The sequence below is a fragment of the Cupressus sempervirens genome, chromosome 9, assembly GCF_028749045.1.
Source record: "Cupressus sempervirens isolate cs-2001-9-10 chromosome 9, ASM2874904v1, whole genome shotgun sequence".
Classification (NCBI taxonomy): domain Eukaryota; kingdom Viridiplantae; phylum Streptophyta; class Pinopsida; order Cupressales; family Cupressaceae; genus Cupressus; species Cupressus sempervirens.
The window spans coordinates 363283293-363297835 of NC_143126.1; the positions used below are offsets into that span (position 1 = coordinate 363283293).

Sequence of the window (14543 nt, forward strand, 5' to 3'; positions counted from 1 at the left end):
AGGGCCCGCCCTCAAATACCCTATTACGATCTGCCATGCAGGTGAATGTAACCATGAAAAATTTGTTTGCAAGCAACGTGACATCCATTTCACCCTCTGGCTCCCAGATTCTCTGAGCCCAGTTTTCTAGAAATTGAAAGGATACTCTTAAAACCAAAAATTTACAGTACAGCGAATGCTTTGAATAGTATTCCACATCCTCAGCAATCATCTCGTAAGGGATTACCAATTTAGGTCTTTCTTTGCATCGCTCGAGGCACCTGTTTATCTTTGTGATCCGAGAACTGCTAGACGGATTTGATGCTGTAACTCCTGAACTCTGAGAAAAAAGGGCATTATCAAACACCCTCGCCCCTTGATTTGGCAGATGCATGTCCTCCGCATCATGCAAAATAATGTCAGGTGAAACCCCTGACGGCTCACCCCTCGTCATTCTACCACCGGCCTGGAGTAATCACCGTAGGGGACCACGAACCAAGCACCGCACGACCCACCGTCCCCACTGCCTGCAGACCAACCCAAGAGCAGAGAACAGCCTGCAAAAATGGCATTACAGACTAAACGCCAACCCTCACGCCGACTGAAACACCTTCCTCCGCAGACGCACGCACGGAAAGCTCAGAACGGAGCTAGGGCACGGTAGCCCTAGCTCGTCGACCTCGCACAGATACCCATCGCCATTCCATAATTTCCTTAAATTTAAATTTTTCTCTCATCTATAGTTTTTTTTTATATATATTTAATCTTTCAGAATATATCTATATTTTTTTTAGAAATTTGAATTTTTATTATTTTTAAATATGATTTATGATTAAATTCTTATTCACCTTTAATTAATAGGTCAAACCCTATTCATTTTATTTTGAAAATATAATATTTTCTCTAATTTCTATTTTTAAATATTTAATCCTTATATTATTATTTTTAGAAATAATGATCAATTTCTAATTGAATCTTACCTTATCTCTTCACTTTCTAATTACCTTTTAGAAATTTCCTTGATCTGATCTCCAGTTTTATAGAAACTTTCCTCTAGTATTCTCATGTTTTATCTCTTTCTCTTCAACTATTTAATCTGTTGATTGCCTTCTTTGCTTGTTTTTCATTTCATTTTAAGATTGTCATAGTCTACAAGTTTTAATGATCTTTTCTTTTTTTGATGATCATATCCCAGCATTTTTACAGTTTCTAACTCTTTTCTACAAAGCGAGATTTGTGCAGTTTTAATAGTTTTTGAATGACCATAGGGCGTTTTAATGGTTGATTCAAAATTTTTTGTTAAAGTTGGCTGAAAATGGAAGTTCTACAAGCTTTGAACTGCAGAATATGATTAAAAATATCAGGAAACTTTGGGAGCCTGTCGATTTTTTTTTGTTCATTCTATCCTTGGTTAATGATTTTGCAAAATTGTTATGTTTTCATTTCAGATGATGTAATTCACGAGGTTGTAAAACTAGATAATATTATAATTGTTTCTCCTATGATGTTCACAAGATTTTAATCTACTAGTCCCTTTGTTTCATCACGTCTTTACAAGTCTTCAATTTCAATGTTTTTTGGAGATTTCTCTACATTTACTATCTTTTTTACCTAAAGTCTTGAGAATATGATAATTTCTTGTGGTATCTGAAATCATTTTCCTAATTTGATTTGTTCAGTTAAATTTGTATATTATTGCAAAAATGTAAATAGATCATTTCAGATTTTCTGGATAATGTGTAATCCACAAGCTATATTATTGATGTTTGAAATAAAATGAGTGATCATTCATTCTTTTGGATCATTCCCATTGTCTTTGAGAATCATTTGGCTCTCATATTTTTCTGTTGTGCTTCATTTGGATTTGTATGTACTTGTTGTGAAGCTTGGTATATATTTGGGGTCATTGTACACAAATTTTTGAGATGTGTTAAATGATGTTATAGGGAACTAAGTTTTTCAATACAATATTTGTTCTACTGCTTATTTCAACTATTCCAGAGGTCTCCTTCTCTTCTTTTGCTTCAACCTTTGTTGCAAATGCTTCCTGTGGCTATTCCCTCTTCCTTGCTTTTGCATTTATGGTTGCCCCTCCTCTCCTCACGCCTTCTCTCCTCACAAGTTGCCTCTTCTCCTCACGTTGGTGAAGCTGTGGCTTTTTCTTGTTGCTCCTCCCACATGCTTCCCTCTTCCCCTCTCCTTGCTAGTTGTCGACCCTACTGCTACTCTCACTTAGCCATGCCTCTTCTCTCCCCTTTGTATGCCTTCTTCCCTAGCCTCCCTCCTCCTTCCCTTAGTTGCCCTCACATTTTTTACTGCTTCCTACCTCTTCCTTACATGCAGCTACTTTGAAGGTCACCTCATTCCTTTATTTTTAAATGTTATACATTAAATATTATAAGTTATAATTTTATTCTAATCTGCTTCATAACTCATAAGTTTCTCGTTGTTTTTAGTTTCCTTATTTCTTTAATAGAGTTTTGGTTTTATTATTAAATTATTTATACATTTTTTAGAGTGATCATAATGTAAGTTATAAAATTGATTTATAACTTTATGTTTGACATTCTCATATTATTTTGTATTGGTTCAAAAAAATTAATTATGATTCTGTATTGTTTCATATTTCATACAAAACCATAAGTCATATAAGTCTATTATAAGTTATAAATTAATTTATAACTTATAAGTTTGGCTTCATATAAGTTATAAATTATTACGGTTATAACTTATACATTTGGCATTCTTATTAATAGTTACTTAGTTTTGTTTAATCGAAATTTGTATTCATACTTAGTTAAATATGTCTGACATCAAGTTTTTCAATTATCTTTTAAGATTTTATTTTAACATTTTTGCAGATTCTTTAATAATTTAATAATGGTTTTGTATCATTTTGATTCCTTAAGTTGCAGGCATATTATTTCTCTAAGGTCTTTTCTACAAGGTTGCATTATTGGTCTATTACCAAATCTATTTTAAGATATTCCTCGTCAAGTTTTTTTTTAAATCTTGAGATTAATGTTTTCAAAGTAATCATTCTACTTCAAACATAATTTTATAAGGATCCTCTCAACATTTTTTGTTAAAGGTAAATCATAAATTTTTCAAGTATTGTCACTTATCATTTGCATATATTTATTTAAGTATATATGGGTCCACACATATATACCTAGATAAATATATAATTTCTTATGACTATGATGATTCGGAAATTAGTGTATCCCTTTAGAAAATGAATTAAGTACTCATGTTTACCCACAATGGAGGTTTCTACCTGATATCCATATATTGTTTATTTCTCATTGATCTTCCTTGAATTTCTGCATTTACTTCATTTCTGTTTGGATTATGAGTTATCTTACACATTTGCCTTCATTGTGATTTATTGATTTTCACATAGTTGCAATTTTATGCTTTTGTAGCATCATTCTATGCCCATGTTGGCACTTTACGATTTTAAACCATTGTTTATGTGAAGTTACTTTTCTTTTGAGTTGCATAAGGAGCCAATTTTTCAAGGTTAACCATGTAGGTCCCCTCAATATAACTAATACATAGTTTCCTTATCTAGCCCATGGAGTATCCCTCCATCCTATATTGGTGTGGACTCTTCTTATGGAGTTCCCTCCATTTGGTTCTATTGGTTCGACTTTAAAAGGATGATATTTATATGGAGTTTCCCTCCATTTGATTCTATATGCTCTACCTTGAAGGTTGCTATTTGTGGAGTTTCCCTCCATGTTGTTCTATTTTGTTCCTCAATGAAGAGGATGTTATTCTTGGAGTTTCCCTCCAAATTTAGATGGTTTGATCCAATTTGAAGGCAATATGTTGTTAATTCTCATAATCCTTTCCTTTTTTTAGTATCCTATCAAAAATCTGATGTGATAATACTACTTTGATCAACATGTCTCTCTTTTTTTAATTTAACTCATATTAATGTGATAATGCTCTGCATACATTATTGCTTAGATCATGAGTCATGCACGTTATGGAGGGACACCTTCATTAACTTCCAATGGGATGATTCATTAAGTGGACTGTCTATATCCACATGATTGATGCAATGTTGATGCAAGTATCATTAGTTGACCTTGTCTGTGGTCATTAGTGCATTAGTATAATATACTTTTAATGAGAACACTAATCAAGCTTTTTACTCAATTTATCCTTGTTGATAATTTTTTGAGCATATAATTTATCTTGCTATCAAGTTATCTACATTGCTTTGTGGTAACATGTTTTATTTTCCCCTCTGTTTCTCTATGAGAATCTTCTTATCCTTATTCAAAAGGATTTCTAATTTGAATATAAGATGAAATAATCCTTGTGGATAGTTCTCTTGTTTCTTGTATCTACTTTTTTTTCAAGTAATCCATCCAGGCACATACAAGACATTATTATTTGGTGTTCATATCCTATGCACCATGATTCGACTTACAGATGAAACACATTCAAATGACCTATCCACTTCTCTTGGTTCTACGAAGATCTATCTACACTCACAAGAGACCTTTTGAATAATTGAAGACATTCTCAATGATCAAGTTGCTACTATTTAGAATTTTATTGTAAAAATTTGGGTTAAATACCCTTTGACGTAAGCTCCCCAAGTAAAGATTAAGTGGGGGTGTTAAAAATATTAATCTTCCCTTGGATATATTTAATAGGGATATTCCAAGGATCCCTAAATGTAGTTTTTCTTATTGTACACATGTGGAGGACAATTCCTTTATAAAGAAAATAGTTATTCCTCCTCAAGAGGATTATGACACTTGTTATGCACACACTTATGAATGTGGCAATCATTCACATGGGAGTTACAAATAACTCCTCTTCTCATCTCTTTATAAGAGATGCTTCTTTCTCATTCTAACAACACATAACTACTATGTAGTTTATGTAATAAGCATTTGGCTCCACTTTATCTCATTGCCTCTCTTTCTCTTCATTCTTTAGGCATTTGCCTCATTCATATAATTCACAAGGAGTTTTCTTTGCTTTCCCCTTTCAAAATCTGTGTCTCCTCTTTTGTGTTGATCTTGGAGAGCTCATATATGTATGATAATTATTTTCATTACAAACTCTTTTGGATTAATGTATGGTTATGTTAGTTCATTTCGATTTTATTATTTCTAACACGTAAGCTGAAGGTTTGGAATAGAGAGTCTTTCTAAAATATTTTTAAGAGAAAAGGTGAATTCGAAAAATCTTTTAAAACCTTATAAATGAAGGAATAATTCAACAAGGGATGAATGAGGAGGTTTTCCAAGAAGAAAAGAAGCTAAAAAAAGAATATGAAGAAATCCTTCTAAGAGAAGAAGTGTTCCTGGAGGCAAAAATCTAGAGAAACTTGTTTGAAGGAGGGTGATAGGAACACAAAGTTTTATCATAACTCAATTAAAATCAGAAGAGCTCATAATAAGATCTCCATCAAGAGCGCAAAAGTAGTAGTGCTAAGTGATCCAAACTTGATAAAGAAAGAAGCAGTAGAGTTTTTCAAAGGAAGAGGGAGAGTGGAGGTTGAGGGGGAGGCCTTAGTAGATGAGGTTTTGGAGTGCATTCTAGTTTGTGTAATAGATAGGCAGAATTCAATGTTAAGTGTTGAGGTCACAAGAGAGGAGGTTAAAAAGGTTCTATTGGGTTTAGAAAAAGAGAAGAGCCCAAGTCCATATGGCTTTACAAGGAGTTTTTTCAAATTAATATGGGATTGCGTAGAGGACAAAATTTGGGAGATGGTTGAAGAGTCCAAAAGAGGCGATTTTGTTCTAAAAGATATAAATAATACTTTTATTGCTTTAGTTCCAAAAAAAGAAGAGTGCAAAACTTTTGAAGATTTCATACTTATATCTTCGTGCAATATCCTGTATAAAATCATTTCGAAGGTGATTGCCAGTAGGCTAAAGTTGGTTCTAAATTATCTCATTTCAAAGGAACAAATGGATTTTCTCTAGGAAGATCTATTTTTGGAGTGATAATTGCTCATGAAATGATCCATTCTATAAGAATAAAAAAACTCAACAAAATGATGGTGAAACTGGATATAAGGAGAACTTATGATGAGGTAAATAGAGAATTTTTGTTCAAAGTTCTAAAAAAAATTGGTTTCAATGAGGTATGGATAAAGTGGGTTAAGGGATGCCTAAGCTATGTCAGATTCTCTGTTTTGGTAAATGGAAGCCCCTAAGGTTTCTTTGAGTTAGAAAAAGGTATTAGGCAAGAGGACCCTTTATTCCCTTTCCTATTCATAATTCTCGCAAATGTATTAGGGAGATTGATCAGAGAAAAAAGAGAGGATTATGGAAAGGGGTTAAAGTTGCTAGGGGTGTGGACCCAATTTCACATCTGCAGTTTGTGGATGACACATTTTTAATTGGGGAACCTTCAAAGAAGGAACCAAGACTGATGAGAAAAACTTTAGAAATCTATGGAAAAGTTTCAAGACAAAAAATCAATTGGGCAAAATCTGAAAAAAAAATTCTTTAACACCCCTATTAATAAAAGATTAGCAATTGGTAGAATGTTGAATATTAAATAGGGATATTTGCCAAGAAGATATTTGGTGATCCCTATATTTCAAAGGAGAAATAGAAGCGAAGTGTGAAAGGGTCTAGCTGAAAAGTGCTTTAGAAAAATGGAAGGATGGAAGGGTAAATGGTTATCTTCTACATGAAGAATATTGATGCTAAAATCTATAGTCTCAGTTGTGCCTATTTTCTCAATGATGTGCTTAAATCCCAAAGAAGGTGATTAATACAGTGGAAAAGCATATGACGAAATTCTTTTGGAGTGGTGCGAGAGAGGATAAAAAATGGTCATTACTTAAGTGGGAGAAAATCCGTAGACCCAAAAAGTTTGGAGGTGTAGGAATTAGAAATTTTACCTCTATGAACATTGCCCTTGGTGCTAAGTTGGTTTGGCAGATGTCAAATGATGGAGACCAAATGTGGATAGGAATCCTAACGGCCAACTATTTAGATTCAAATGAGAACATAAGGATTTTAACAATTCAAAACCTGATAAGAAGTTCATCAATCTGAAACTTTACTTTATCATGCAAGCATGTCATAATAGACCATATTTCATGGGTCATAGGTGATGGTAATCATGCAAAGTTTTGGGAAGACTCTTGGAATGGTTATAAATCTTTAGATGAAGAGGGTGTGGATAGAGAGTTGAAACAGAAACTTTGTGATTTATGGGGAAAGAATGCAAAGGACTATGTTATGGAAAAAAGATGGAATCCTTGGTAAAGGATGGGAGTGGAAAGATTGGAGAGTCGAAAGTTTTTCTAAAGGACAACAACAATCTCTGAGGGAGATTTTCACCAGAAGAAAAGTGTGCATCATTAATCAAGAAGATAGGATAAGTTGGTGTGCAATAGCATCTGGTAAGTTCTCAGTTAAACTTGGTTATGAAATAATTGAAAATAAAAAGGAAGTGTGTTTTGAAGCTAGGGATTTGTGCTGGAATAAATAGACACTTCCAAAAGCTAGGACTTTCTCATGGCTAGCAATAAAAGCAGAATCCTAACTTGGGATAGAAGAAAGAAATTTGGTTTCCAAGGACTTACAAAATGTGTCATGTGTGGAAAAGAGAAGGAAAGTGTTGTTCATTCATTGTTGAATTGTGAAATCGCAGCTAAATGTTGGAGTCATATTCAGGGGTAATTTGGTTGGTTTGGAACATGGAGCCCTTCTCTTAAGGCTTTATTTATCTCATGGCCAAGGATGAGGAGGATAAATTTGTTTGAATGTGTTTGGCAAGTGAGTCCCTCAATTGTCATTTGGGAAGTGTGAAAGGAGAGGAATAGGAGGATCTTTTAAGAAGTGACAAAGACTATTGACCAACTAATAAAAAAGATCGATCATTCAATAGAAGTTGTTAGTGTTGCAGTGTTTGGGAAAAATATGTCAAAATGTGTGTTTTTGAGTTGTGACAGAGCTATTCAGAAAGGGTGGCCTGGGATAAAAATTGGAGTGGCAAGAGCGAAGGGGAATAATTCTTCTAAGCTAAATCAGAGGGAATGTGCAAATTAAGAAGCTCTAGAAGAAGGTTGGATCAAAGTTAATTTTGAGAGGGCATCGAAAGGAAACCCTAGAAAATCGGGTGTGGGATGAAATGTGCAAAAAAGGTAGGAGGTAAAGTGATTTTGGAGGGTGACTCGATGGTTGTAGTGCAAGTCGTAAGAAATAACTCGATTTTAGCATAGCACTTAAGAAATTTGATGGTTTGTGTAAATGAAGCGTTAAATGCACTGGCAGATTTTAAAATTTGTCATGTCTACAGAGAACCTAATAGAGAAGCGGACACCCTTTCAAAATGGGCAACAAGCTTTTTGGCAAAAGGAATGTCTAGTTTCGAACGATGTAGCCGGTGATGACGACTAAGGCATTTATAAGTTAATGTGTTTTTAGAGGGTGTGTGAACACAAGGAAACTAACATCATGAAGGACTGTCAGCAAAAGTGAAGAGAACAGATTTGGGAAATCTATATTAAATGAACTCATAATGAAAGGATGCATAAACAAAAAAAAAGCATGATTAATTTAAGCGGCGTCGAGAAGATTTACAAGAAAGGAAACCACTGACATATTTGAATTAGAGGAGTTAGAAAGGTCCTCCTCAACATTATGAATAGTAAATCAAAACAGTGGTGAAAGTGACAAAAAAAAACAGGAAAGGATGGAAGCTACCTTTACTTTTGAATCGCCAAGACAACAAAAAGCTTTGTTTGGCCTGATTCAAAATATGAGGTTAAAATTGTTGCTAAATTGCTCCACGAAAGGAATCGTAGATGCAATGAAGGAAACGATGGGAGATTTGTTTCAAAACTTTTCTCACCATTAGAAAATTAATGTCGACATAGCGGCAATGGTGATGGCTTGGGGCCTTTAGTTGGCATTTCCTATGGAGGAGGTTGAATGGGCAATGAAGATGTTCCTAGTAGACCTGATTGTAGGGATTGATTCCCTACTGGAATGGGCATGGCCGGAACAGGGTTTTGACTATAGTGAAAGAATATAAAGGAAGGCAGAAAACGTGGAAATTTTGGGTTTGTCTAGTGGCCAGCGGGGGTTCACAGAGACACCTATAAAGCCAAGATTAAAGTGGCATGGGAAACACTAGTGGAGGAAATCAACAAATTCAGAGAAAGGAAAGGAAAGAAGGTGTTGGGTTTCCTTAATGCATCTAAAGCAGCAGAGAAGTGCAAGGAAGAGGAAGAGAGGACGAGTGGTGTACATTAGATTCCCAGTAAGGGTGGAGGATAGAAGTGGTGGTAGTAAGAGGTGATGAAATTTTGTTTCTGTTTCATTTTTTTTTTCACAACCCCATAAGCGACAAGAAGGAAAAATGTAAAGGGCAAGTGATAAACAAAGAATTCTTGCAACATAGTTTTGGAAATGTTCTTTTTTGTGAAGTTTTCTTGGTGAAGTAGAACAAGAATTGGCATGGTGGGAAAGTTTTGTTTCACAGAGGAATTGAACTTTTAATCAATTAGACATTTTTAAAGAAAATCACTAAAAAATAATGTAATGCATTGTAATATCAATAATTTAATTATCTCAATATATTAAAATATGAATAACACATGTTAGTATAGAAGATTTTGGTCAAATTATAATTAAAAATACTAATATAGATATAACCTTTAAATTTCTTTTTCTAATTTATTAAGTGTTGTCAATATTTTATAATTACTCTATTTAATTTGTATTCAAGAATACTTTAATTACAACATTATAATACATTATTTAAATCTTTAATTATAGGGTATCTATTTCAATTAACTAAAAAATTATGAAATAATAATTAGTTAGTTATAAATTAATTTTCAATAGAAAAATTATTATTATTAATTATTTTAAATAAAGACTAATTATTTTTAAGTTATTTTAATATTTTTTTGTTTTAAGTTTATGTAGAAGTTAACAAAATATATATATTTTCACCTTTCATTATAAATATACAAATAAAAATATATTATCTATATAATTTTAGACATTAAACTAAACCGTAAAATATATGAAAATGGTTTATTTTCAAAAAATTGAAGTATCGGCTTTAGAAATAAAGTTCTAATTCGAGAGACTGTGTTGTCAGCGAAGGACAACACTGAGGGCAAGTAGATGGGCAGAGGCTGGGTGCAAATATCTTGCATCATAACCCGTGCCAATATTTTGGCTGCCTTCTTTAATTGCACTTCATTTATTTTAATGACGCGTTCTGCAGATAGGAAAATACGCAGTGATTCCAGAAGACTCACATAACTGTATTTATTACTCATCTGAAAAGTTTGCAGAGATGCAAATCGATAGTGGAGACTCTCTTTGCATTATGTTCCCCAGAAAAGAAAGATAATTACATAGCTTGTCAAGCCCAGAACAAAAGTAACATGCAAAATGGACAGAGATGTTCTATTTAATAGAAGAGCTGCAACAATAGAAAACTCACGATCACCGATCACCAAAAGGTGCTTGCATCAGATCAAAGGCCACGTCCATAAACTGCATAACAACATAATGATTTTATCAAACTTTAGCAAATCATGTATTGCCATCTGAAATGTCACAGATTTTATAATAGCAAAGGCCTACTATGTATATTAAGAGCAAGATAACATGAGTGAAACTTCAAAGTGCTATTACCATGGATTACTAAATCAACTTTTTATGTATATGAAAGCAAGTTTATGAATGTAAAAGCAACTCGTCCTTCCATAACATCTTTCAAGTTCAATATTTGAAAACCATTTTAAGTACTTCCTTCTTTGCATGTACGTGTGCATTATCATTATTGTAATTGCAATTAAATAGTTTAGTATATAATTGAAGTTATGAAATGTATATTACCAATATTCTTCACTAATATTTGCACAAAAGATTATCAGTTTTTTTTATTTGCCTAGTTTGGCTGAGTTTTTCCAATGTCCTAACTCTCAGTCAAATTGTGACTTGCAGAGCTCTTAACGAATCGAGTAACTTTTGGGGAAAAAATTGGCAAACCAAAAGATTTAATTTTTTTGAAAAAATCATAGAATATTGACTTTTAAAAAAACATAAAAAAAAATTAGGAAAAAACATAGAAGACAACTAATTTTTAACTAGTTCAATGATATTTCCATACCATGGATCTTTCCTAATCCAATCTGCATATGTCCTATAATTTCCTAAAATTTATTAGTTTTTGTAGCATTTGAATAGAAGAGGTAAAATATTACAAATGTTCCATTCACATCTCATTAATAAAAGAAATTGATATTTGTTGAAGAGAAATCTAATATTCATATCAATAATTCTAATAATTATTTCTAGAAACAAATTTAGAAATTAAATCATATAGTTTTTATAAATTTTGTTTAAAATATTATTTTATCTGATTCTCTCAATTGTATTACTCACTTTTACTCACTTTTATAATTACTGAAATATTATTATTCTATAATGAACTCATATTCTAGTAAAATACTATTTCATTATCATGTATTCAAATTACAAATCTTGGACCAATACTAATTAGATGTTTACAATCTTTAACAACTTAGGCAAGAGTTGGAAAATAAAAGTCATCAACATTAACATTAATAACAAGAAGTCAATTTTCTTTTGCTTCAAACATATAAACTACTGCCTAGCACATGATAATTACTCTGATTGAATTTTCCCTAACTTAGCAACACTTACCACACTTGCACTCTTGTGGTTTACCTCATTCTTAAATGGTGGTCTACACTTAATTCTTAGCAAACAACTTACTCACATGCAATGAACAGTGCTCAGCCGCCTTCCAAAACACCGTTTCCTTTGTGGCCTTTGTCTCACTGTTTCCACAAGCCTAGTGGTGGTTAAAAAAATCAGCTTGTGAAATTCCTGGTGCTTCAATGAATTTCATGTTGTTTTAGGGTTTGCAAGTGTTCTTTAGGTCTCTTGAGTGAAGGGTTTAGGGTTTTATGTTAAAAATTTGTCGGCATGTCGAGTAAACCCTATTATTTTCTAATCTGTCATTAACTTTTCTAACTTAAGGATGGGTGCCATCATTGTTGGTAAGGGGGCCAAGATGTTTGAAATCCTAACACTTAAAGAATTGACCCCTTTAATATTTCCATGACCTCAGTCGTATTTCCTTAAGTCCAGAATTCGTGGTCCCTACAAATTTTCCACCAAATTATGTGTTAAACATTCATGTTAGGCAGGACCCTTCATCAGATGGCAACATGTCATTTTCTTATTTGTCCCGCAATCCCGTGATATCGTCTGTCTTACTCAATCTGATTGCAAGATTGCGCGAGAGTGACATTTGTCCCTTGCTGGTCAGTTGGCGCTATTTGTTTATGCGTTATGTTATGTCTGTCCTCCCATTTGGTTAACCATTAAATATAGGATTACTAATATATTCATCTTTCAGCACCTGTTGAATTTCAATGGAGATCTTTTGATTTGTCAGAAAAGGTGTTCAGATTATATTTCAAGTTATTGTTTTCTCAGAGGATAAATGTTGCAAGGAACAATGGTTCTCGTGATCCCATGATGTAATGTCCCATTTTTTTTATTTATTGTTTTTGGAAGGAATTAATTATAAAGTTATCAATTAAAAATATATATATTATAAGGTAACTTCATAAATTAAATAAAAAAGCTTCTAGAGGTTGCTGGAAGAAGCAAAGAAAAATTAAAAAGGGAGGCCGACCTATCAAGAAAAAAAGAATAAATAGGCATTGAAGGCTCATTGTCTACCATCGAGATTTATTATTGATTTTTGCTTATGTGCGTTGTGGAGCCTAAGGTTTCTGCAAATAGTCACAATTGGCCATTGAGAACGAAAACTCTCAATTGGTACACAATTTTGAGGGTGTGAGAGATCACCTGAATTATTGCAGCTGTGGGAAGGATATTTCAGTCCTTTCATTTGTGCTTAATTGCTGATTTGGAGTTTCAGTTGGAGTTGTACTTTCACCATATCATCTTCAGCATTCAGTCTCCACTATTTGATCAATCCAAGTTCTTCATTTCAATCTGTAGTTGCAACAAGTTCTCAATTGTATACAACCAATTAGGGTTTCTCTGTAAGGTGCTATGTCATAATGTTTTGGTGCTGAAATTTTCCATATCATTTGTAAAAACATTTGGTTTTCATTGGATGAATACATTGGCACTATTATTTCTTTTATTTCAGCAATATACTTTAGCCGTGCATTAAATTTAGGGTTTTGTTTAGTGGCCTATTGGTACGGGTCATTACACATGATCAAAAGTGCTCAATCTTTATTCAGTGTGGGATTACAAGATGCTGCCACACGTCCTAGGACAGCAAGTGACTGAGAGGTGGGACCAAGTGGATGACAGTTGGCAACAGTTGGTTGGTCAGATTTGCTGATAGGGAATTCTTTACTACAGTTGCCAGTTGCATTGGATTTAAGTTGCTTGCAACTAAATGGCAACAGTTGGTTGGTCAGATTTGCTGACAGGGAATTCTTTACTACAGTTGCCAGTTGCATTGGATTTAAGTTGCTTGCAACTAAAGTGCTTGTCTTTCAGCACATGGGAAATTCGATGATGATCTTTTCTTTTGCTGCAGATTGTTAAAGATATGGTAGTGTCAGTCAGTATGGAAGGATTAACCTATTAATTGTGTGTGCACACATGTATACCGGTTCACCATCTGAACTGATATACATGCATACACACATTAATATGAACATAATTATTATCCTTACCATCGGCAAATTCAACTTAAACGTGCATACCATGTAAGTATGATATCTGTATATTATCTCTTGAAATTGAGTATTATTACCTTGCCAAATAGATCAAGCATTGATTGAGTCTATGATCATTGTTTAATGCAGATTGGTGATGATTTGTTTACCCAAACAAAACCTAATTAAGTTTTATGTTTTAATGTTTAATTGGTAAATTATAATCACCCGATTAGGATCGGGGCTTTTGCAAACAATCATAATTTAATCATTTTGTCTCTTCAGACCAAACAGACATGATCGCCCTTGGTATGGCCATTGGTAGGGCTATATATATGGACAACCCTCGAGAGATAAGAAGCACTGAAAACACAAATAGTTCTAAACCTCTGCAAATCGTACTTCAGACTTATACCAGATTTGAAGTAAAACCAAATAATCTGCACTTTGAAGATTAATATCTGCCATCTCACTAGCATTAATACAGATGAAAAGGTAACCAAAATTTATTGATCTCTTCTGGTTGTTTGGTGGTTAAGTTGTTGCAGATATTGACAGTCCTCATGATCCCATGATAAAAGTCGCATGATGTTTATTTTGTTCAGGATCAAAAGATCTCACAATGTGTACTCGACCGAAGGGGTTTGAAAAGATGTGGGGTTGAGGTGTTGATGTGCTTCTTTCTATGATGTGGTGTCTTCCTATTGGCCGGTTCTTGGGCCCACTTGTTAATATGGCAATCAAGCTCAAATTGACCGATTTGAAACATCGGATGTTGCCAGTTTGAATGTGATCGACAACTGAGATTTAAATTTCAAAATTCAAAGGGTTTCAAGCCATTTGTTCACTTGTATGAATTAATGGT

General features: G+C 33.5%; 1 protein-coding gene across 1 annotated transcript in view; it reads right to left on the reverse strand.

Moving 5' to 3' along the window:
- Nucleotides 1-9993: 9993 nt before the first annotated feature.
- Nucleotides 9994-14543, reverse strand: part of LOC149538801 (uncharacterized) — a 92227-nt gene continuing 87677 nt past the window's right edge. Inside the window, exon 4 of the mRNA XM_089800115.1 lies at nt 9994-10490. Coding sequence (XP_089656241.1) covers nt 10440-10490 — 51 coding nt within the window. The 3' untranslated portion in view covers nt 9994-10439. The remainder of the gene's footprint in view (nt 10491-14543) is intronic.